The 18,118-nt window shown below is 33.9% G+C and overlaps 1 protein-coding gene across 1 annotated transcript; it reads right to left on the bottom strand.

Moving 5' to 3' along the window:
- Positions 1-348: 348 nt before the first annotated feature.
- On the bottom strand, positions 349-14,287 carry LOC108670953 (tubulin beta chain). The gene is made up of 7 exons (XM_018158443.2): positions 14,139-14,287; positions 7,423-7,531; positions 6,869-6,979; positions 5,030-5,274; positions 3,944-4,251; positions 2,818-3,124; positions 349-2,139 (listed from the first exon to the last, which is right to left on the bottom strand). Exons 1-7 carry the CDS (start codon positions 14,193-14,195, stop codon positions 1,897-1,899), a joined length of 1,380 nt encoding a protein of 459 aa, XP_018013932.1. The 5' UTR covers positions 14,196-14,287; the 3' UTR covers positions 349-1,896.
- Between the last annotated feature and the right edge of the window lie 3,831 nt (positions 14,288-18,118).

Below are 18,118 nucleotides of genomic sequence, written 5' to 3'. Positions count from 1 at the left end.
TGGAAATTAATAGTTTAATTTAACTTAGTAATTTTAAAAGCTTTTTAAATATTATTTTCCTATTTTTATCATCTATATTCTTAGTTTTACAGAAATCGATTTTAATAAGAGTGAACGACAACAAATCGTGTTTTCAAAGTCCTTGGCAACAAATATGCGCAACACTTATTATTATTATTATATTATTATATATTATTATTATTTATTTTATTATATTATTATTATTATTATTTATTATATTATTTTCATAATAGGCGTGCCCGTAAATATTTCTCTCGTAGATATCTATAAACTTTATACAGTAATCTATCAGAAGTGTATGCCAAATAAAGGTTTCATTAAACAGGCAATATTTGTGAATTTTATTTTTAAGTTCATAATTTCACAAGAACGAAAGTAGAAATTAAATTCTCCATGCAACGTTAAAAGATTATGACACAAATGTAATCTTTATCTATCCTCTTATAATAATGAGCGTGATACGTGGCAAAAGTGTTATAATATGACTTTTAAGTCATATTATAACACATACCTGGCTAAAAACTATTATATTATGACTTTTTATACTAAGGATCAAACCGAGATAATTTCCGAAAAAACATATACAACTCAAGATACATGTTCTCGTTTAGAAAGTTATTTAAAGCAATTTGGTTTGCAATAATTCGAGCGATGTTCCGTTATTCATGTATACATATTAACTATATAGATTTGTTGCAATTTCGCTTTACTTTAATTGTATCACTGAACATCCCACATGTATAGTTTCTAAAAAATCTGATACAAATAAATATTTATGTTCTCTAACGCTGTTGCAGAAATGAAAAATCTACTTGATGGAAAATGGGATGAGTACTAATAAACAATTAATATTGTTATATGTTAACACAGTGGTCATGTTTATACAGATGTGGTCATGTTTAGTATTCACTTGGACTATTGGAATGATTACAATAAAAACTGGTAAGTTTGTGCATACTTCACTCTAAAAAATTCGGTTCAAAATTTCCAATATAAATTATTTTTTGATGATAACATTTTGATCTACTGTAAATCTCTAAATCAAAATTCATCATCACAGGCATTGATTGTCGCTCTCATGTGTATAGTTTTTTTTTAATGTTCAAAACTCGAAATTTTCATCATGGCCGTGAAACAAATTAGAGCCTAGAAACAATTTTTTAAATACTAATTTGCTGACACTTTGAAAACAATTCATTTGAAGAAAATATGTTTTCATATACTACTAGTGCTTGTAAATTGAGCGGTCATATGGTGTGGAACTTATAATAAATCCAATCAATTTTAAAGCATATCACTTGCATAATCTTAAATCATATCACTTGCATATTCTTATATATGATATATGATGCCGTCAGGGATTCTTAACCACCCGGATACCCTGCCGATTTCGACCAGAATTTTGACAGCAAGTTGCTTGTTTCGAACCTCCGAAATCGCTGTTCCATTCTTGGCGACCTTAACCGCTAGGCCACTCTAAGTTTCATACATAATAATTTACGTGTAGCTTAAATCCATGATACCCTTATATAATATCCGAAATTACTTTTAGATCAAGGACTGCAGCTAAGGGCGCAATTTTAAAGTAGTCAAAAATTTTTTCATACAGATGATAGAAACACAACAAAGTGCAGATGGACACCGTTTACATGGATTATCTACAAGACATTTCAATTGGTGTAAGCATAGGTCGGCAAAATCATGAGAGAAGCTTACAGAATGTTGAGGTTAACAAACAATTTTCATTTTGAGGTTAACAAACAATTTTAACAATGCATTATTTCACTACACACTCGCTGCAGCCTTTTATTTAGATGCATCAAATTCCAGAAAAATTGTTTTAATTTACGCAGCACATGCAAATGATTACTGATCCTAGGCTTCTTCTTCGTCTTCGTAATCATCATTGCGTTCGTACTCATTATCTTCCTCTTCGTTATCGTTATCGTATTCAAGTCCTTCATCTGCTTTAGCCTCCTGGTATTGCTGGTACTCAGACACGAGGTCGTTCATGTTGGACTCCGCCTCCGTGAACTCCATTTCGTCCATCCCTTCGCCCGTGTACCAATGCAGGAAAGCCTTCCTTTTAAACATCGCTGTGAACTGCTCCGAAATCCGCTGCTCAGGATTAAAAAATCATGGTAAAAAATCATAGAAAAAGTAATTGTATGTGTCCATTGAAGGTTTTTGAGGAGGTACTATAAAAGATTTTGAAATAAGCTGTAAGTGAACATATAGCTCAAGACGTGCGTGTGATGCATGAGTTAAGAAGAGGTCGGTAGCCTCAATTGAATTTTCTAACGAAGAAAATTAAATTTTTTCGTCTTTATTTTTGAGGAAAATATCTACAACTTCAATATTTCCCACTCTAACAATTAAAAATTTTCTTTATTTAAGCAAACGGTAAAGTATTAACATAGGGGCAGGAGTCACCACGAGATGGAGCGAAACCTTGAACAGACCCGGCAAGTTTGCTGCCGATAAGTTGAATAAACTTGAAAAATTACGCCTTATAGGTGGAAGAAAAGTCAAAGGTTCTGCCAACAAACTGGCGTGCGTGCTAAACTAGTTCATTTTTACTGGATCATAAATACGCTTATACAAAACACCGATTCGAATTAATGAGGATAATACTGAATTAATGAGGATCACTAAGTTACTTTTAGCTCATCAATTGTTAGAAGAAACAGGCCCGTTCTTGTATTTTATCACTGAATTAAAAAGTAGAAGCTGGTGAGTTATTTCTGTAAGATGAATTGATTAATAGGATTTGATTCTAGAATACAGGCATCTCACGTTGAAAAGTTCCTGAATGGCTGTAGAGTTTCCAATGAAAGTGGCCGCCATCTTCATGCCGCGAGGAGAGATGTCACACACCGCAGTCTTCACATTGTTCGGGATCCACTCGACGAAGTAGGACGAGTTCTTGTTTTGGACTTTGAAGAGCTGTTCATCAACGTCCTTCATGGACATCCTGCCTCTGAACACGACAGCCACGGTAAGGTAGCGGCCCTTGTGGGGGTTACACGCAGCCATCATGTTCTTGGGCTGGAAGATCTGCTCTGTGAGCTCCTGGACCGTATGCGTGCTGTACTTCTGCGACCTGGATAAAGTTTTCAAGTTTGTTCAAGTTAGGCTTAGTCAATATATTATACAGTTCGAATTAATATTTTAAGCGCATTTTCCTCATTTATGGCAAAAATGCACTATTGTGCTCGTCATGTCCGTCTGTCTGTCTGTCCGTCAGTGTTTTCGTCGACGAGAAAATGCGCTCTCTGTCACTCACTGCAGTGAGTACTGAGTTATATTTTTTGTTACATGATTGATCACTGCGGCCTTTCTAATTCGACAGCAATGCTTTATCAGTGGTAGCAGAATATATTTATTCCAGATTTTCAATTTGGTTAGTGTGTACATTAATATAAGTGCTAAATTTGTTAAAAACCTCAGAACTTAAATGTGGAATAAATTTTACCTTTTTAAGTGAATAAATGTGAAAGCTTAGATTCATTGGTTTATTCATTACAACAAACAGTGAAAGGTTTGCAAATCCAAGATTTGCAAGTTATATTTTATGACAAGAAACTTTGCTATAACCAGCTACAATCGACATAAAAGTGAGTGAGTAATAGTATAGTTTTGGTGTTGCTATTACATTTTACTATGACATATCAGTTACTATTATATTGTACTATTACAATTACTATTATGTTGTACTGTTACAATAATATTAAATTTCACTTACTATTACATTTCAGTAATTACTATCCTTACTGATATTACGTAAACTGACAGCTCCAGCTTTTCTTATTATATTGTACTATTACAATTACTATTCTATTGTACTATTACAATAATATTAAATTTCATTTACTATTACATTCCTTACTAATATTACGTGAACTAAGAGCACCCATCTTACCCTCTGGCGGTGAGCGGCGCAAAGCCCGGCATGAAGAAATGAAGCCTGGGGAAGGGCACCATGTTGACGGCCAGCTTGCGCAGGTCGGCGTTCAGTTGTCCCGGGAACCGCAAACATGTCGTGATGCCGGACATGGCAAGGGACACAAGATGGTTGAGGTCGCCGTAAGTTGGTGTGTGCAGCTGCAGGGTGTTGGTGCAGATGTCGTAGAGGGCTTCGTTGTCGATGAAATATGTGGCGTCGGTGTTCTCGACCAGCTGGTGGATGGACAGCGTTGCGTTGTAGGGTTCTACGACTGTGTCCGATACCTGAAAGACGAGATACGTGGTGCATGGTTAAATGTTATATTATTTAGTTGATGTGTGACATTGAAGCAGGTGTAACGTTGGATCAGGGATAATTCAGGATTAGGTATAACATAGAATCAGGTATAACATAGGATCAGGTATAACATAGGATCAGGTATAACATAGGATCAGGTATAACACAGGATCAGGCATAACATAGGATGAGGTATAACATAGGATCAGGTATAACGTAGGATCAGGTACGACAGAGGATCAGGTATAACATAGGATCAGGTATAATATAGGGTCAGTTATAACATAGTATCAGGTAAAATATAGGATCAGGTATAACACAGGATCAGGTATAATATAGGATCAGTTATAACATTTGCTCAAGTATGACAATGGATGAGGTATAAACATTGGATCAAGTAATAATATTCGATTAGATATGTCATTTGATAAGGTATACCACATGACAAGGAAGCATGGACGAGGAAATCTGCACATTATTCAAGATTGTACGAAGATCTCAGCCGATATAACTAGAATAGGTTTACGTAATAGTTTTTTCACATGTAAATTTTTACAGAAGATAGTTCATAAATTTGAAGGACTGCTTCGCAGGTGTTTACAAGAAGTGAGCCATTTAGAATAAATGAAAAAAATACAAAAAGGTTATTAAATCAATCATAAAAAGTAAGTGATTAAATGATAACAATTGTTACCTTTGGGCTCAGTACTACAGAGAAAGTACTCATAAATCAATCACATATAATAATAAATAACAGTTGATTACCTTTGGGCTTGGTACTACGGAGAAAGTACTCATGATTCGGTCGGGATATTCCTCCCTGATCTTCGAGATGAGCAGAGTACCCATGCCGGAGCCCGTGCCGCCCCCCAGGGAGTGCGTGAGCTGGAAGCCCTGAAGGCAGTCGCAGCCCTCGACCTCCTTGCGGGTCACGTCCACGACGTTATCCACCAGCTCGGCGCCCTCCGTGTAGTGCCCTTTGGCCCAGTTGTTGCCCGCGCCACTCTGACCTGCATGGTCATACACATCAATATTTATTTCCATAATCCTCAACTGGGCCCTTTGGCCCAGTTGTTGCCCGCTCCACTCTGACCTGGTCCCACACATTAATATTTATTTCCGTTATCGCTTTGGCCCAGTTGTTGCCCGCGCCACTCTGCCCTGGTCATACACATCAATATTTATTTCCATAATCCCTTTGGCCCAGTTGTTGCCTGCGCCACTCTGACCTGGCCCCAAACATCAATATTTATTTGAATAATCCTCCGTGTAGTGCCCTTTGGTCCAGTTGTTACCCGCGCCACTCTAACCTGGTCACATACATCAACATTTATTGCCATAATCCTCAACTGGGTACCTTTGGCCCAGTTGTTGCCCGCGCCATTCTGACCTGGCCCCATACATCAATATTTATTGCCATAATCCTCAACTGGGTACCTTTGGCCCAGTTATTACCCGCTCCACTCTGACCTGGCCCCACACATCAATATATATTTCCATGCCCAGAAACAATGAGTTCAATAGGAAAATAGAAGCTTTGAAGATTGTGTAAGTACTTGGCACATACACTTTTCATGGACGCGTCGGGTCTAAAATATGAATTCTATCGAAACATGCACTTTTGTCATTAATTTGCTTAATCTTAACGGTTATTAGAGGCTGTCATGAATAAGATAGATGAAACAAGAAAATTCGAGGCATTGATTAGCGTTCAACAGCCTCCGCCCATTTATTTATAGAAACGAGAATTAGATTTTGTGTGTGGATTGATAAAACGATGGACGAGCATTGACTAGGAATATTATCTCATATTCTATGACATTTGTTTAATTCAACGCAGTTGATCAGAAGATAAATTAAAAGGGAGGATCAGTCTGATTAGTCAAACAACTGTCATACAAGGGAGCTGATCAAAATATTACAAAAGAATTTTTAGCCTGAAATAAGCGCTCTAATTAATTTATGTGTTCAGATGCAAATGTTTTTTACGTCTCTCGACTGCTTATTTAAAAAAACGTTTATTTAAGTAATTTTTATTGCTTTTCAGACTGTTTTCAAAGTTCATGACTGCCACGCGAATGCACTACAACTATAAAGTATGCATACTACTATGTAAGAAAGGTATAGTTTTGTGATTATTTTATTTACAAAACGCAGGTTACAAAAAAAGTTGTAATCACTGTAGCAACTTATACGGCAGCCCAGAAATGATCTATATAAAAGTCTAAGGTTTCAATAGCTTGGACCATTCCTACATAATTCTTGATAGGATTTATTAATTTAAGCATATGCAAAATATTAATGTATAAAATTGCATTTAATTCTACGAAAAATACGAGGAATTTCCCGGATAGTAGAACAAAGCTGACATTTTATAATGGAGTATTAATGTCACTTATTTGCTTAAATCGCAAGTTGACTAAAAATTTAAAAGCAAAGAATAGTCCACAAAAATTCATATCTTTATAGAAAACGTTTCGTTACCACGTTTTACTGATTCTACGAACTGACGATGGAGCTGGACTCCGAAACGTTTTCTATAAAGATATGAATTTTTGTGGACTATTCTTTGCTTTTAAATTTTTATAATGGATTTTCACCGACCGAATATGAAGTTGTCAGGTTTGAAGAGCTGGCCAAACGGGCCCGTGCGTACCGCGTCCATCGTCCCGGGCTCCAGGTCGATCAGGATCGCGCGGGGAACATATTTTCCGTCTAGAATATTATAATAATAATTCAATCAATGACATCTCTTATCACGTCTTATCGTCAACTACATCATTATTATATTTGAATTTATTAGTATTAGTATTAGCATTAGTATTTTATTATATTTAGTTGGTTCTGGCACCAACATTCTATTGAAGAACGCCGAACTCTGTATATATTTCTTCAACGAAGTATTGCGATGAAAGAGTCTCCTCTAACTTTATGGAGTTTATAAATTTCAAAAGTCAGTTAATCGATCAATGTTATATAAGAAAAGAATGTTGCAAACTTTCTACCAAGTAATTTTTGACGTAGACAATGAATGTCGTGAATCATATCGTAAGATTAGTACGCTATTAACTCACATGCGATCTCATTGTAGTAAACGTTGATCCTCTCGAGCTGAATGTCGTGAACGCCATCGTAAAATTAGTACGCTATTAACTCACATGCGATCTCATTGTAGTAAACGTTGATCCTCTCGAGCTGAATGTCGTGAACGCCTTCATAGTCCCCGGTGGGTGTGATGCCGTGTTCATCACTCGTCACTTCCCAGAACTGGAACAGATTCAAATTAATTACTTTTGATGACAATTCGATGCGACTTACCGATTTTGAATGTGACAATAACCTTACAATCATAAGCTCCGTCTAAAACATTCAACGAAATTAAACATTTTAAGACATTTTGATCCGTTTGATAAGACGGACGGACCCTGAAATCGATATAGAAAGTACATAAACAAATAAGTTCAGTGTAAAACTCGTAATTAGTTCGTGACAATATATATAACTCATTTAGTAAAGCACATGTTCGTATAGTATACCCAATCCTTCATACATTTCTGGTTGAAGTTTTTTTGGTTTGAATAATGGTTCAGGATGAATAACAGCAGGAACCTTAAACTGGTTCACAATCCAAAGTAAAAACCGTAAATTTAATTTAATATAGAAAATTTTCATACCTTTTCCCTGATGGTTGAAAAAAGGTTACTTATGAAATTGTGTCATATGAGCATCGAGTGAAGCAATTGGCACCTACGCGTTCCAATCCACGATTGCACTGCCATCTTCACTCAAGCCATTCCTTCGCTTTTTGTTTTATGCTTCTAGTCGCACTTTTATTCGGCTTTAAATGGCTTCAGGTCGAATAAAAAACTTTTATTTGATGTATTAGTTTAACAATTACTGATTATCGTTACTCGCGTGCATTGCTACTTAAGCACTATAGATTTGACAGGCACAAGACAGCAGTGATACCCATTGTCTCTGAAATATAATCTATTCATACACATTGCATTTAATGGTAATTTGTTATCGTAAGTTTTCTGAATGTATTTATTTGATTCTGTACAGATTTAGTACACGATGAAGTTTCATTTTAAATTCAATTATTCCAACTGTCGCAAATGATGCATGTAAAGAAGCTGCGTAAACGCAGCCGCAAACATCTGCCTCATAATTAAATTTTGCTTCTTGATCAGATATGAAGATATTCGATAAATATTGGTCAGTGGTTCTATTAATGAAGCTAAGGCTATCACTTCGACATAAGCGACTATTGTATAGCATTGTAAGAGTATTGTATTACACTTAATTCTATTGCACAGCATTTTTTCAGTATATTGTATTACACTACTATTGTATAGCATTGTAACAGTATTGTATTACACTACTATTGTACAGCGTTGTAAGAGTATTGTACTACACCACTTTTGAATAGCATTGTAACAGTATTGTATTACACTACTATTGTTTAGCATTGTAACAGTATTACACTACTATTGTATTTATTCCAGTTTGTAATGCTTGTGTGACGCACATTACAACTTTATGCTGTCAATTGTGTTTTGATTAGAAATTGCGCTGAATTTGGGACTGCATTTTTCGGAAGTGAAATTGAAAGTAAATACTTATTTCTTTATTCGAGTCGAGCTCGTGTAAGTTAAACCTTTATAGCCTTGATATCAGGGTCTATACTTTAAAAAAATGAAAGTGATCGTAAGTTCATCCGCCAGTCATTGACGGCCTTTCAAGCCAAATCTACCAACCATAGACAAGAAAATAGTGCGTAAGTACTTACGTTCACTTAGCGAGTTTTGAAAGTATGGTCCCAGCTTAATTATAGTTAAGCTACGGCATAAGTTAATTTACCGGAGTAATTTAAAGATTGAGTTATTCTTATAACTCATTACGTTAAAAAGTTATTATAGCGTAATTATTTATCAAGCATTATTATTTTTTATTTTATTATTGACTTTGATATCCAATTATATTCAGATGAGAAAGCATGGCTCTATTTCAGTATAACGCGTGCATAAATCAAAGAATTTCTGACCAGAATAGAACAGTCAAACCAGCAGCTATGCACTCATACATATAAAAAAATGCCTACATTACATGAAATACGCAGGTAAATACCGAGGCGGACATAAATATTCAGTTCTAATCGATCACAGCCAAGGATAATTTTCCCCCTCGCTGACTATCCAATCAATACGGACCCGAAAAGGTCACTAGGTGAAGTAGAATGAACAGGCTTGCAGGTGCCTGAAAAGGTCACTAGGTGAAGTAGAATGAACAGGCTTGCAGGTGCCGTAATGATTTATATGCAGGTGCCCGAAAAGGTCACTAGGTGAAGTAGAATGAACAGGCTTGCAGGTGCCGTAATGATTTATTTATGCCGCCTCGAAGTGGGGCGATCAATGACACCACGCAAGGGGCTGGGCGTCAGGTTCTGCGCTAGATTTATAAGTGCATGTAGAGGTTTATATCGGTGAATTTGTTGTTATATATTTACTTTAAAACTATAGTTTTATTAGTTAAAATATAGGGTATTGATGGTGAATTTATTGTAATATGTTTAGGCTTATATAACAAAGGGTTTTCAGCACAAATATAGGATTATGGCGGTGAATTTATTAGCATATGTATAGATATATAACGGTAGATTTATTAGTACATATATAGGTTTTTGACAGTGAAGTTATTAGCATATGTATTGGTTTATAACTGTAGATTTATTGGTGTAATTGTAGGTTTTTGACAGTAAAGTTATTAGCATATGTATAGGTTTATAATGGTGGATTTATTGGTACAAATATAGGATAATGACGACGATTGTATTGGCATATGTATAGGTTTATAATGGTTAATTTACTAGTGCATATATGGAGATGAATTTATTACTGCAAATGAAGGTTTATTCTCGTAGATACTGCATCTAAGGTTGTTGAAGTTTCCCGGCCGTTTCAACAGGTTCCTATTCTACACGAGTCTTTGTTCCATTGTAATACGGTGTTATTACACTATTGTATTGTTTTTCACTATGTATACGTATTGATGTACAATTTCTACTGGAGTAGATTTGATACCATGTGGATAAAAAAAGCAAGTTCTCTTCATTTTCAAATTCTTATTTACAAGGCCTCTATAATTCCGGCAGTAATTTGAGAGCTTGATTGACTCAAGCTCTCAAATAAGCTAATAAATGATAATAATAGCTTAATTTTGACAGGGATCTTGCAATAATTAACTCTTACAAATTGGTTTTAAATAATCTCGGATATGCCCAGTAACTCTTATGAGCAATACATGAATAATGAAATTTACTCAATTGATTTTATCATTAGATATTATTTATTATTGATTATTTGCGTGCGGACATTTTCTGCTCGCAGCACTAATGCGCCCTTCAAACTGGCCAAAGTGGGTCAGAAAGATCGGACAAAAGGTACATATATCGCTACTTGGACATTGTCTTGCTCTTTTATATGAGTGTACTCCTACACACATGTTGCGGAAAAAACTTCGGCAAAAACAGAACAAAATCGAATTGCCTAAAACTTTTTATTACTTTCTTATATTTTTCTTTCTCATTTTAACCCCATTTTTCGAAACAGTATATTTGTTGTCATGATTTAAGCCTAGATAATTTAGAACGTTGCTTGAATCTGAATCGATTTAATTGTTAGTGTTAAATTATTCAAGTGATCCACCGTGGCCCCCCGAACAATTTACTGTGCCAATTTGTCCATCAGTTACACTACTCATCTGGCTGAGGTGACCATTATACTAAAATTTGGGCCAACTGTTCCATTAGTTACACCACTCATCTAGCTGAGATGACCATTACACTACAATTTGGGCCAATTGGTCCATTAGTTACACTACTCATCTGGCTGAGATGACCATTACACTACAATTTGGGCCAATTGGTCCATTAGTTACACTATTCATCTAGCTGAGATGACCATTACACTAAAATTTGGGCCAATTGGTCCATTAGTTACACTACTCATCTAGCTGAGATGACCATTAAACTAAAATTTGGGCCAATTGGTCCATTAGTTACACTACTCATCTAGCTGAGATGACCATTACACTACAATTCGGGCCAATTGGTCCTTAATTGGATGACCAGTTGAAAACGTCAGCTGAAATTGCAGTTCAGAAGTACGTAGACTCCATGAATTCGTCTTTTGCGAAAATATTTAAGAACAAAACATGCAAGGTTTTTTCATTTGGAAAAGTTATGCTCGACGAGCAAAAATATATTGCGTGACGGCACTACGAGAACTAAAACCACCGCATACATTAAAAAAAAACGACCAGTTCTTCAGCTTCTTCTTTTGCATCCTGATTAAATTTTAAAATAAAACTAGAGGCAGGAAAGGAACAAACAAAAAGTTCCATTCCCAAAATTTCTCACAGGAAAAAATTTCATGAAATTATCGTACAAGATTCCTGTACAATTCCTGTACTTGCAGATTCCTGTACTTGCAATAATTAACTCTTACAAATTGGTTATAAATGATCTCGGATATGCCCAGTAACTCTTATGAGCAATACATGAATAATGAAATTTACTCAATCGATTTTATCATTAGATGTTGTTTACAATTGATTACTTGTTTGTGGACATTTACTGCTCGCAGCACTAATGCGCCCTTCAAACTGGCCAAAGTGGGTCAGAAAGATCGGACAAAAGGTATATCGCTACTTGGACATTGTCTTGCTCATTTATCTGCGTGTACGCGTACACACATGAAATTATCGCACGAGATTCCTGTACAATTCCCAGTGCAATAGAGAATGGGAAAGTGATGGCCCTAGTAACAAATGACGATCGCTAGACATGAACTCTCTAAATGCTCGGCTGAAAAACTGAGACTGTAAGTACACACTAATAAACATCTGATTTATAGCATTAGGTTAGCATGTGTTCCTTGATTCCTTGAAGGTTAACCTGACGAATTATTTATTCTCTGTCAAGTTTTTAGTATTCAGGTAATAATAATAAAATTAATAATGAAAATAGTGATAATAATACTGATAACAATAATAATAATAATAATAATAATATTAATAATAATAGTAGTATAGATTCTAGAATCTAGATGCTATATGCAGTTACCAGTTAGCCTAGTGGTTCAGTGCGCTGTGGCCTGTGCTAAGCCCTATTTTCCCTGTGCTGCTGTGCTGTGCAGTGTGCACTGTCACTGTGCAGTATCAAATATCAACTAGGGGCCTAGTGAGTGACTGCCACAGTGCCACTATTTTCGTAGAATAATAATAATAATACTAATAATGATAATAATAATAATAATAATAATAATAATAATAATAATAATAATAATAATAATAATAATGACAAAAAGTTTGAGTTAGAGAGACTTGCAGGAATATCTAGCGTAACGAAGGTATATTTTTCTTGGCCTATCGTTGGTATTGTAAAATACAAAGCACAGTTGACAGATATTTCTGTGCCTGAATACCTACTGAATTCTGAATTAAACACCAACATTGACCTGCAAGTCATCATTACTGCTGCCGTGCTGTGACCCACAAACTTCCAACATAATTATTTCTTCGGTTGATTACTTATATGAAGTTGGTTAAAGTTTGTGATCCATGACGAGGAGCTTTTCGAGCTTAGTATGTTAAAACTAAAAAAAATATATTCCAGATTTTCAATGGAATATGCTTAGCCCTTTTACTAAAATACACTCAAAGAAAATGAATGAGTAATATTGTCCGAATATTGTATTTTTTGCGCGTATGACTAATGCGCCTTTTTGTCCGGGAAAACTATGTCAAGATAAACTACACAGTGACAAAAATCACTTCGTTATCTGAACAAATCTCTTTAATTTCTCTGAGTGTAGAGCCATTTTCTAGGTAAAAAGTCTTCATCGAAACCAATAAAATTCCTGATCCTTAGTTTGAAATTACTAATTAACTGTGGGCTTGAAAATTTAACCTTAAAATCAAATATCCTTCATATATTCGAAAGGCTTAAATTATATTTACACATTGTATATCAAGGTCATGCATGTGACGGAAGCCTACTTATCCACTTTATTATGGTTTGGAATATTATGGGAGCTTTCTGAAGATTTATTTCGGCACAATATTTCCAAACTCGTTGAAGTTAATGGAATTAATAAAAAATATAACTCAGTACTCACTGCAGTGAGTGATAGAGAGCGCATTTTCTCATCGACAAAAACTTGAGGTCACGGACGGACAGACAGACAGACAGACAGACAGACAGACGGACATGGCGTGCACAATAGTGCATTTTTTCCATAAATGAGAAAATGCGCTAAAATCTGTTTGATGGAATGACAATAAATAATATTATTGAATTATATATGTTACGTATATTCGTATGTCGAAGGATTGAATACACGATTTTTCGTTTTCCTTTTCTTTATAAAATCCGTTTCTGCAAACAAACAATATACAAAGGTAAAAATGGTTACATAAAATTAGTATTGCACATTAGGTATCATCGAAAAATAAAATCATTTATTTTGAACAATAATACGATTAAAGTCAAGAATGCTAGCTACAAGGATCTTCAGAATTAAAACACGCTTACCAAACATTTCCTTCTGTTCAGTCTATAGCCAACACCGCAACTGAAACTATAGATGCTTTTAAAACCGAACGTAAGTAAAATGTCACTGACGCACATGCATCAGGCGAACGAAATGTACGAGAGAAGTGCATTTGAGAACTAGGTATTCAACAATATATCATCATTGTTAGAAGACTTTCATTTTCAAAAAGATGTTGAAAAATAGAAAATAATTCAACCTCTGTTCTATTTTGAGTAAAATTAGATAGTACTTCAACTCTCGCAGATTGGTCCCCTTACCTTAGATCCTATTTGGTTGCCGCATTGCCCAGCCTGCAGATGCACGATTTCCCTCATGGCTGTTTATCTACACTTTATTTCTTTACCAGCTTCAGACACTTACTAAATTAATTATTATTAAATCTATTTTAATTATTAAACACGTAAAACAAGTTCTTCATAAAATCCACGGATTATTCAAACGTAAAAAGGAAACAATTTTTATAAATAATCACAGAGGTTTAATCGCCATTTTAAATTAAAATGAAAATTTCGAACTCAGTCATTGCTACAATATTTCGTAAAGCTGATTGATATTCTGCATTTCGAATGATGCAATGTGGATGCAATCATATGAATGATTGCAATTATTGGTTGTTTAGTGAATGATTGCGATATCGACAAAAAAATGCAACTCCGTACCAACTGTTGATGAATACTAACATAAATATCATAATTTTTCTAGCAATAACGGGCGTAGTGGGAAGTCCATTTAAAGCCAAATAATTTGTAGGACATGGCTGCATTTTGGAATTGACGATGAATCCATGCAGAAATACGATACTTTTTCAAGCTAGCATTTTGGTAAATTGATAATGAATCCAAATTGAAACATCATAAATTTCAAGTTACAAACTTTGTTTTGGTATCTGTCTAACTTACTGAGACCTACAATGGGACTCGCCTTGTTAGCGGCTGGGATCACGTTTGTCGCGGATGGTAATGCCTCGAAGTTCTGAGATCAATCTAAATAAACTTACATATCTTATCGATTAATTTAAACGGTACCTGATATCTCATATGATTTGTTTAGAGCTCATTTTGTGCCGTTGATTGCAGTTTATGTGTAAATTGAAATTAAACAGGAAATTGTAATTATGTTTTTTTTATATGAATGGTTTGTATTTAGAATGAAAGTGATCAAACTACTGCCCATGTGTGAATGTGTTATCAAAAATCAAAATAAAAAATCACATAGTTATAAAAAAAACCTATTTCAAGGGTAAAAACCTACAGGGAACGGTTATCAAAAAGTCACATTTCAGGGGAAAAAAATGCATCATAACTGTTTGAATGTCAATTCAAACAGTTATAATGCTGTTAACTCGACTCAAGTAAGCGACGAGTTACCCTAAATTTAGCTCCTTCTACACAGTTATCGAGGTCAGGTTCATTGAGGTCACACCTAAAGAAAAACAAATTTGTACTTTATAAAAACAAATTTATACTTCAAATAAAAAAAAACAAATCCAATTATTGCGTTGATAATTTGATTATTTAAGGTTAAGGTGAAAATCTTATTTTATTCCTTAGCTTTACGATAGAGGTATTTTAAATCTATTAAGTCTTGAGTACAGTCTTGATATGTAAGTAACAGTCAAGTATAAGCGGAGCACTGACTGCCTGTACTCAGAAGGGCCATAGTAGCAAAGTCGGTGCTGTAGCAACCGTCCTAACACGGCTGTAGCCCTGGGTAACTCTACCAATGGCTGGCACGCACTGCAATAAAACATCGAATTATTCTCATTTCAACTGCAGTAAAATATTAAAAAAGTTTATTTTTCATTTCAACTGCAATAAAATATCGAATACGTTTATTCTCATTTCAACTGCCGTAAAATATTGAAATAATTTATTTTCATTTCAACTGCAGTAAAATATAGAAAAAGTTTATTTTCATTTCAACTGCAGTAAAATATTGAAAAGTGTATTCTCATTTCAACTGCAATGAAATATCGAATACGTTTATTCTCATTTAAACTGCAGTATAATATTGAAAAAGTTTATTTTCGTTTCAATTGCCGTAAAATATTGAAAAGTCTATTTTCATTTCAACTGCAGTAAAATATTTGAAAAGTGTATTCTCATTTCAACTGCAGGAATACATTGAAAAGGTTTATTTTGATTTCAACTGCAGTATAATATCGAAAAAGTTTATTTTCATTTCAAATGCAGTAAAATATTGAAATAATTTATTCTCATTTCAATTGCAGTATAAAATTGAAAAGTTTATTTTGATTTCAACTCCAATAAAATATCGAATACGTTTATTCTCATTTCAAGTGCAGTACGTATAATATTGAAAATTTTATTTTCATTTCAACTGCAGTATAACATTGAAAAAGTTTATTCTCATTTCAACTGCAGTATAATATTGAAAAAGTTTATTTTCATTTCAAATGCAGGATAATATTGAAAATGTTTATTTCATTTCTACTGCTGCAAAATATTGAAAAAGGTTATTTTCATTTCAACTGCAGTAAAATATTGAAAAAGTTTATTTTCATTTCAAATGCAGGATAATATTGAAAAGCTTATTTTGATTTTAACTGCAGTATAATATTGAAAAGTTTATTTTCATATCAACTGCAGTAAAATATTGAAAAGTTTATTTTCATTTCAACTGCAGAAAAATATTGAAAAGTTTATTTTAATTTCAACTGCATTAAATTATTGAAAAAGTTTATTTTCATATCAACTGCAGGAAAGTATTGAAATGTTTATTTTCGTTTCAGCTGCTGTAAAATATTGAAAAAGGTTATTTTCATTTGATATGCAGAAAAATATTGAAAAATTTATTTTCATTTCAACTGCAGTAAAATATGGAAAAAGTTTATTTTCCTTTCAACTGCAGTAAAATATTGAAAAAAGTTTATTAGCATTTCAACTGCAGTAAAATATTGAAAAAGTTTATTTCCATTTCAACTGCAGTACAATATTGAAAAAGTTTATTTTAATTTTAACTTCAGTATAATATTAATTCGGTTTACACTCCCTTCAACCGCAGTAAGATGTCGAATACATTAATTCTGCTTTAATTATATTTAACATATACATTATTCAATATTATTTATTTATACTATATTAAAATTTATTTTATGTCTGGTAAAAATTAACAAGTGTCAAATAAAAGCAGTATGCTATAGAAACTTCAGTTACAGTGAGCACATCGTTCAATATTGCACGGATTATCGACAAAAAACTTTTTTTTAATATGTTTATACAATTGAAAAATAATTATGGCAGGCAAGAACTGACTTCATGCTACAGCCAAAACGTCACAAATAATAATAATAATAATTTATTAATAATAATAATAACTAAATCAAATGAATAAAATAGTGAAATATATAATTCGTAATTGAATTATGAAATTTGAGATTAATTCATTTGAAATAACTTATTAGTAACTTATACAAATTGAATTCAGGAAGTTATCACTTATATCTGTGAAATAGATTATAACATACATGATAAGAGTTTTAAGGCTGCTTATCAGCTCTCAAGATATCGTACGATAAGGAATTTTTCACACTTGGGCAAGTTTGTGAGCGACTTAACGCCATCGCAGTGAAGCGGGCAACCTTCAGCCTAGTGCATCTTCTTCCGATCTCGTCTTTATATGATCATATTATTAAATAAGAAACGAAACATTCAAATATTTAAGGTATATTAAATGAAAATTACGTTATTTCAGCTCTCTCGTTTGGACGTATTTCTTTGCTTTTCAATTTATCTTCATTTTAATTTGATTGGTTGTGGCGTATCATGAAAAAAGCTCAAGCCAGGCGTGTTGTTGCGACGAATATTTTCTAAAAATAAAATGGATAAAAGTTATTTCTTGGATGTTTCATACTCTGTGAAATATGAGAGCATTTGCAAATGATTCTTTCGTATTGGTTTTCACTGGCGTGTATTTCTGCATTTTTCACGCTTAAGGCCTGTCGGTTGAAATAATTAAATGTCTTAAACGCAATGTGAAATACGGTAGACATGCAACAGTCTCCGTCTATTCGGGAATGAATGTGTGAACTTTATTGATCAAGTGATTTGAATGTCTTGTACCTACTCAACATAAGGAATTTATTCTCTAAGTTTACGAATCAGTGAGTAATTTTCGCCGAAAGTTTCAACTCTCAGGGTTTTCCGTATTACTAGGAAAAGCATCTATGTTAGCCACGTCTGTCAATCTAGAGTTCACTAACACACAGTCGCTCGAA

The sequence above is a fragment of the Hyalella azteca genome, unplaced genomic scaffold (genome assembly GCF_000764305.2).
Source record: "Hyalella azteca isolate HAZT.00-mixed unplaced genomic scaffold, Hazt_2.0.2 contig14817, whole genome shotgun sequence".
NCBI lineage: Eukaryota > Metazoa > Arthropoda > Malacostraca > Amphipoda > Hyalellidae > Hyalella > Hyalella azteca.
The sequence above is the reverse complement of the archived record's forward strand: the minus strand, read 5'-3'. Positions and strand labels throughout refer to the sequence as shown.

Coding starts and splice junctions, on each gene's coding strand:
- LOC108670953 (XM_018158443.2), bottom strand. CDS start 14,195: ATGAGGGAAATCGTGCATCTGCAGGCTGGGCAATGCGGCAACCAAATA. Junction 5,275..6,868: donor ACCTGACAACTTCATATTCG/GTCGGTGAAAAT, acceptor ATGACCATGCAG/GTCAGAGTGGCGCGGGCAAC. Junction 4,252..5,029: donor CCGTAGTACCAAGCCCAAAG/GTAATCAACTGT, acceptor CTCGTCTTTCAG/GTATCGGACACAGTCGTAGA.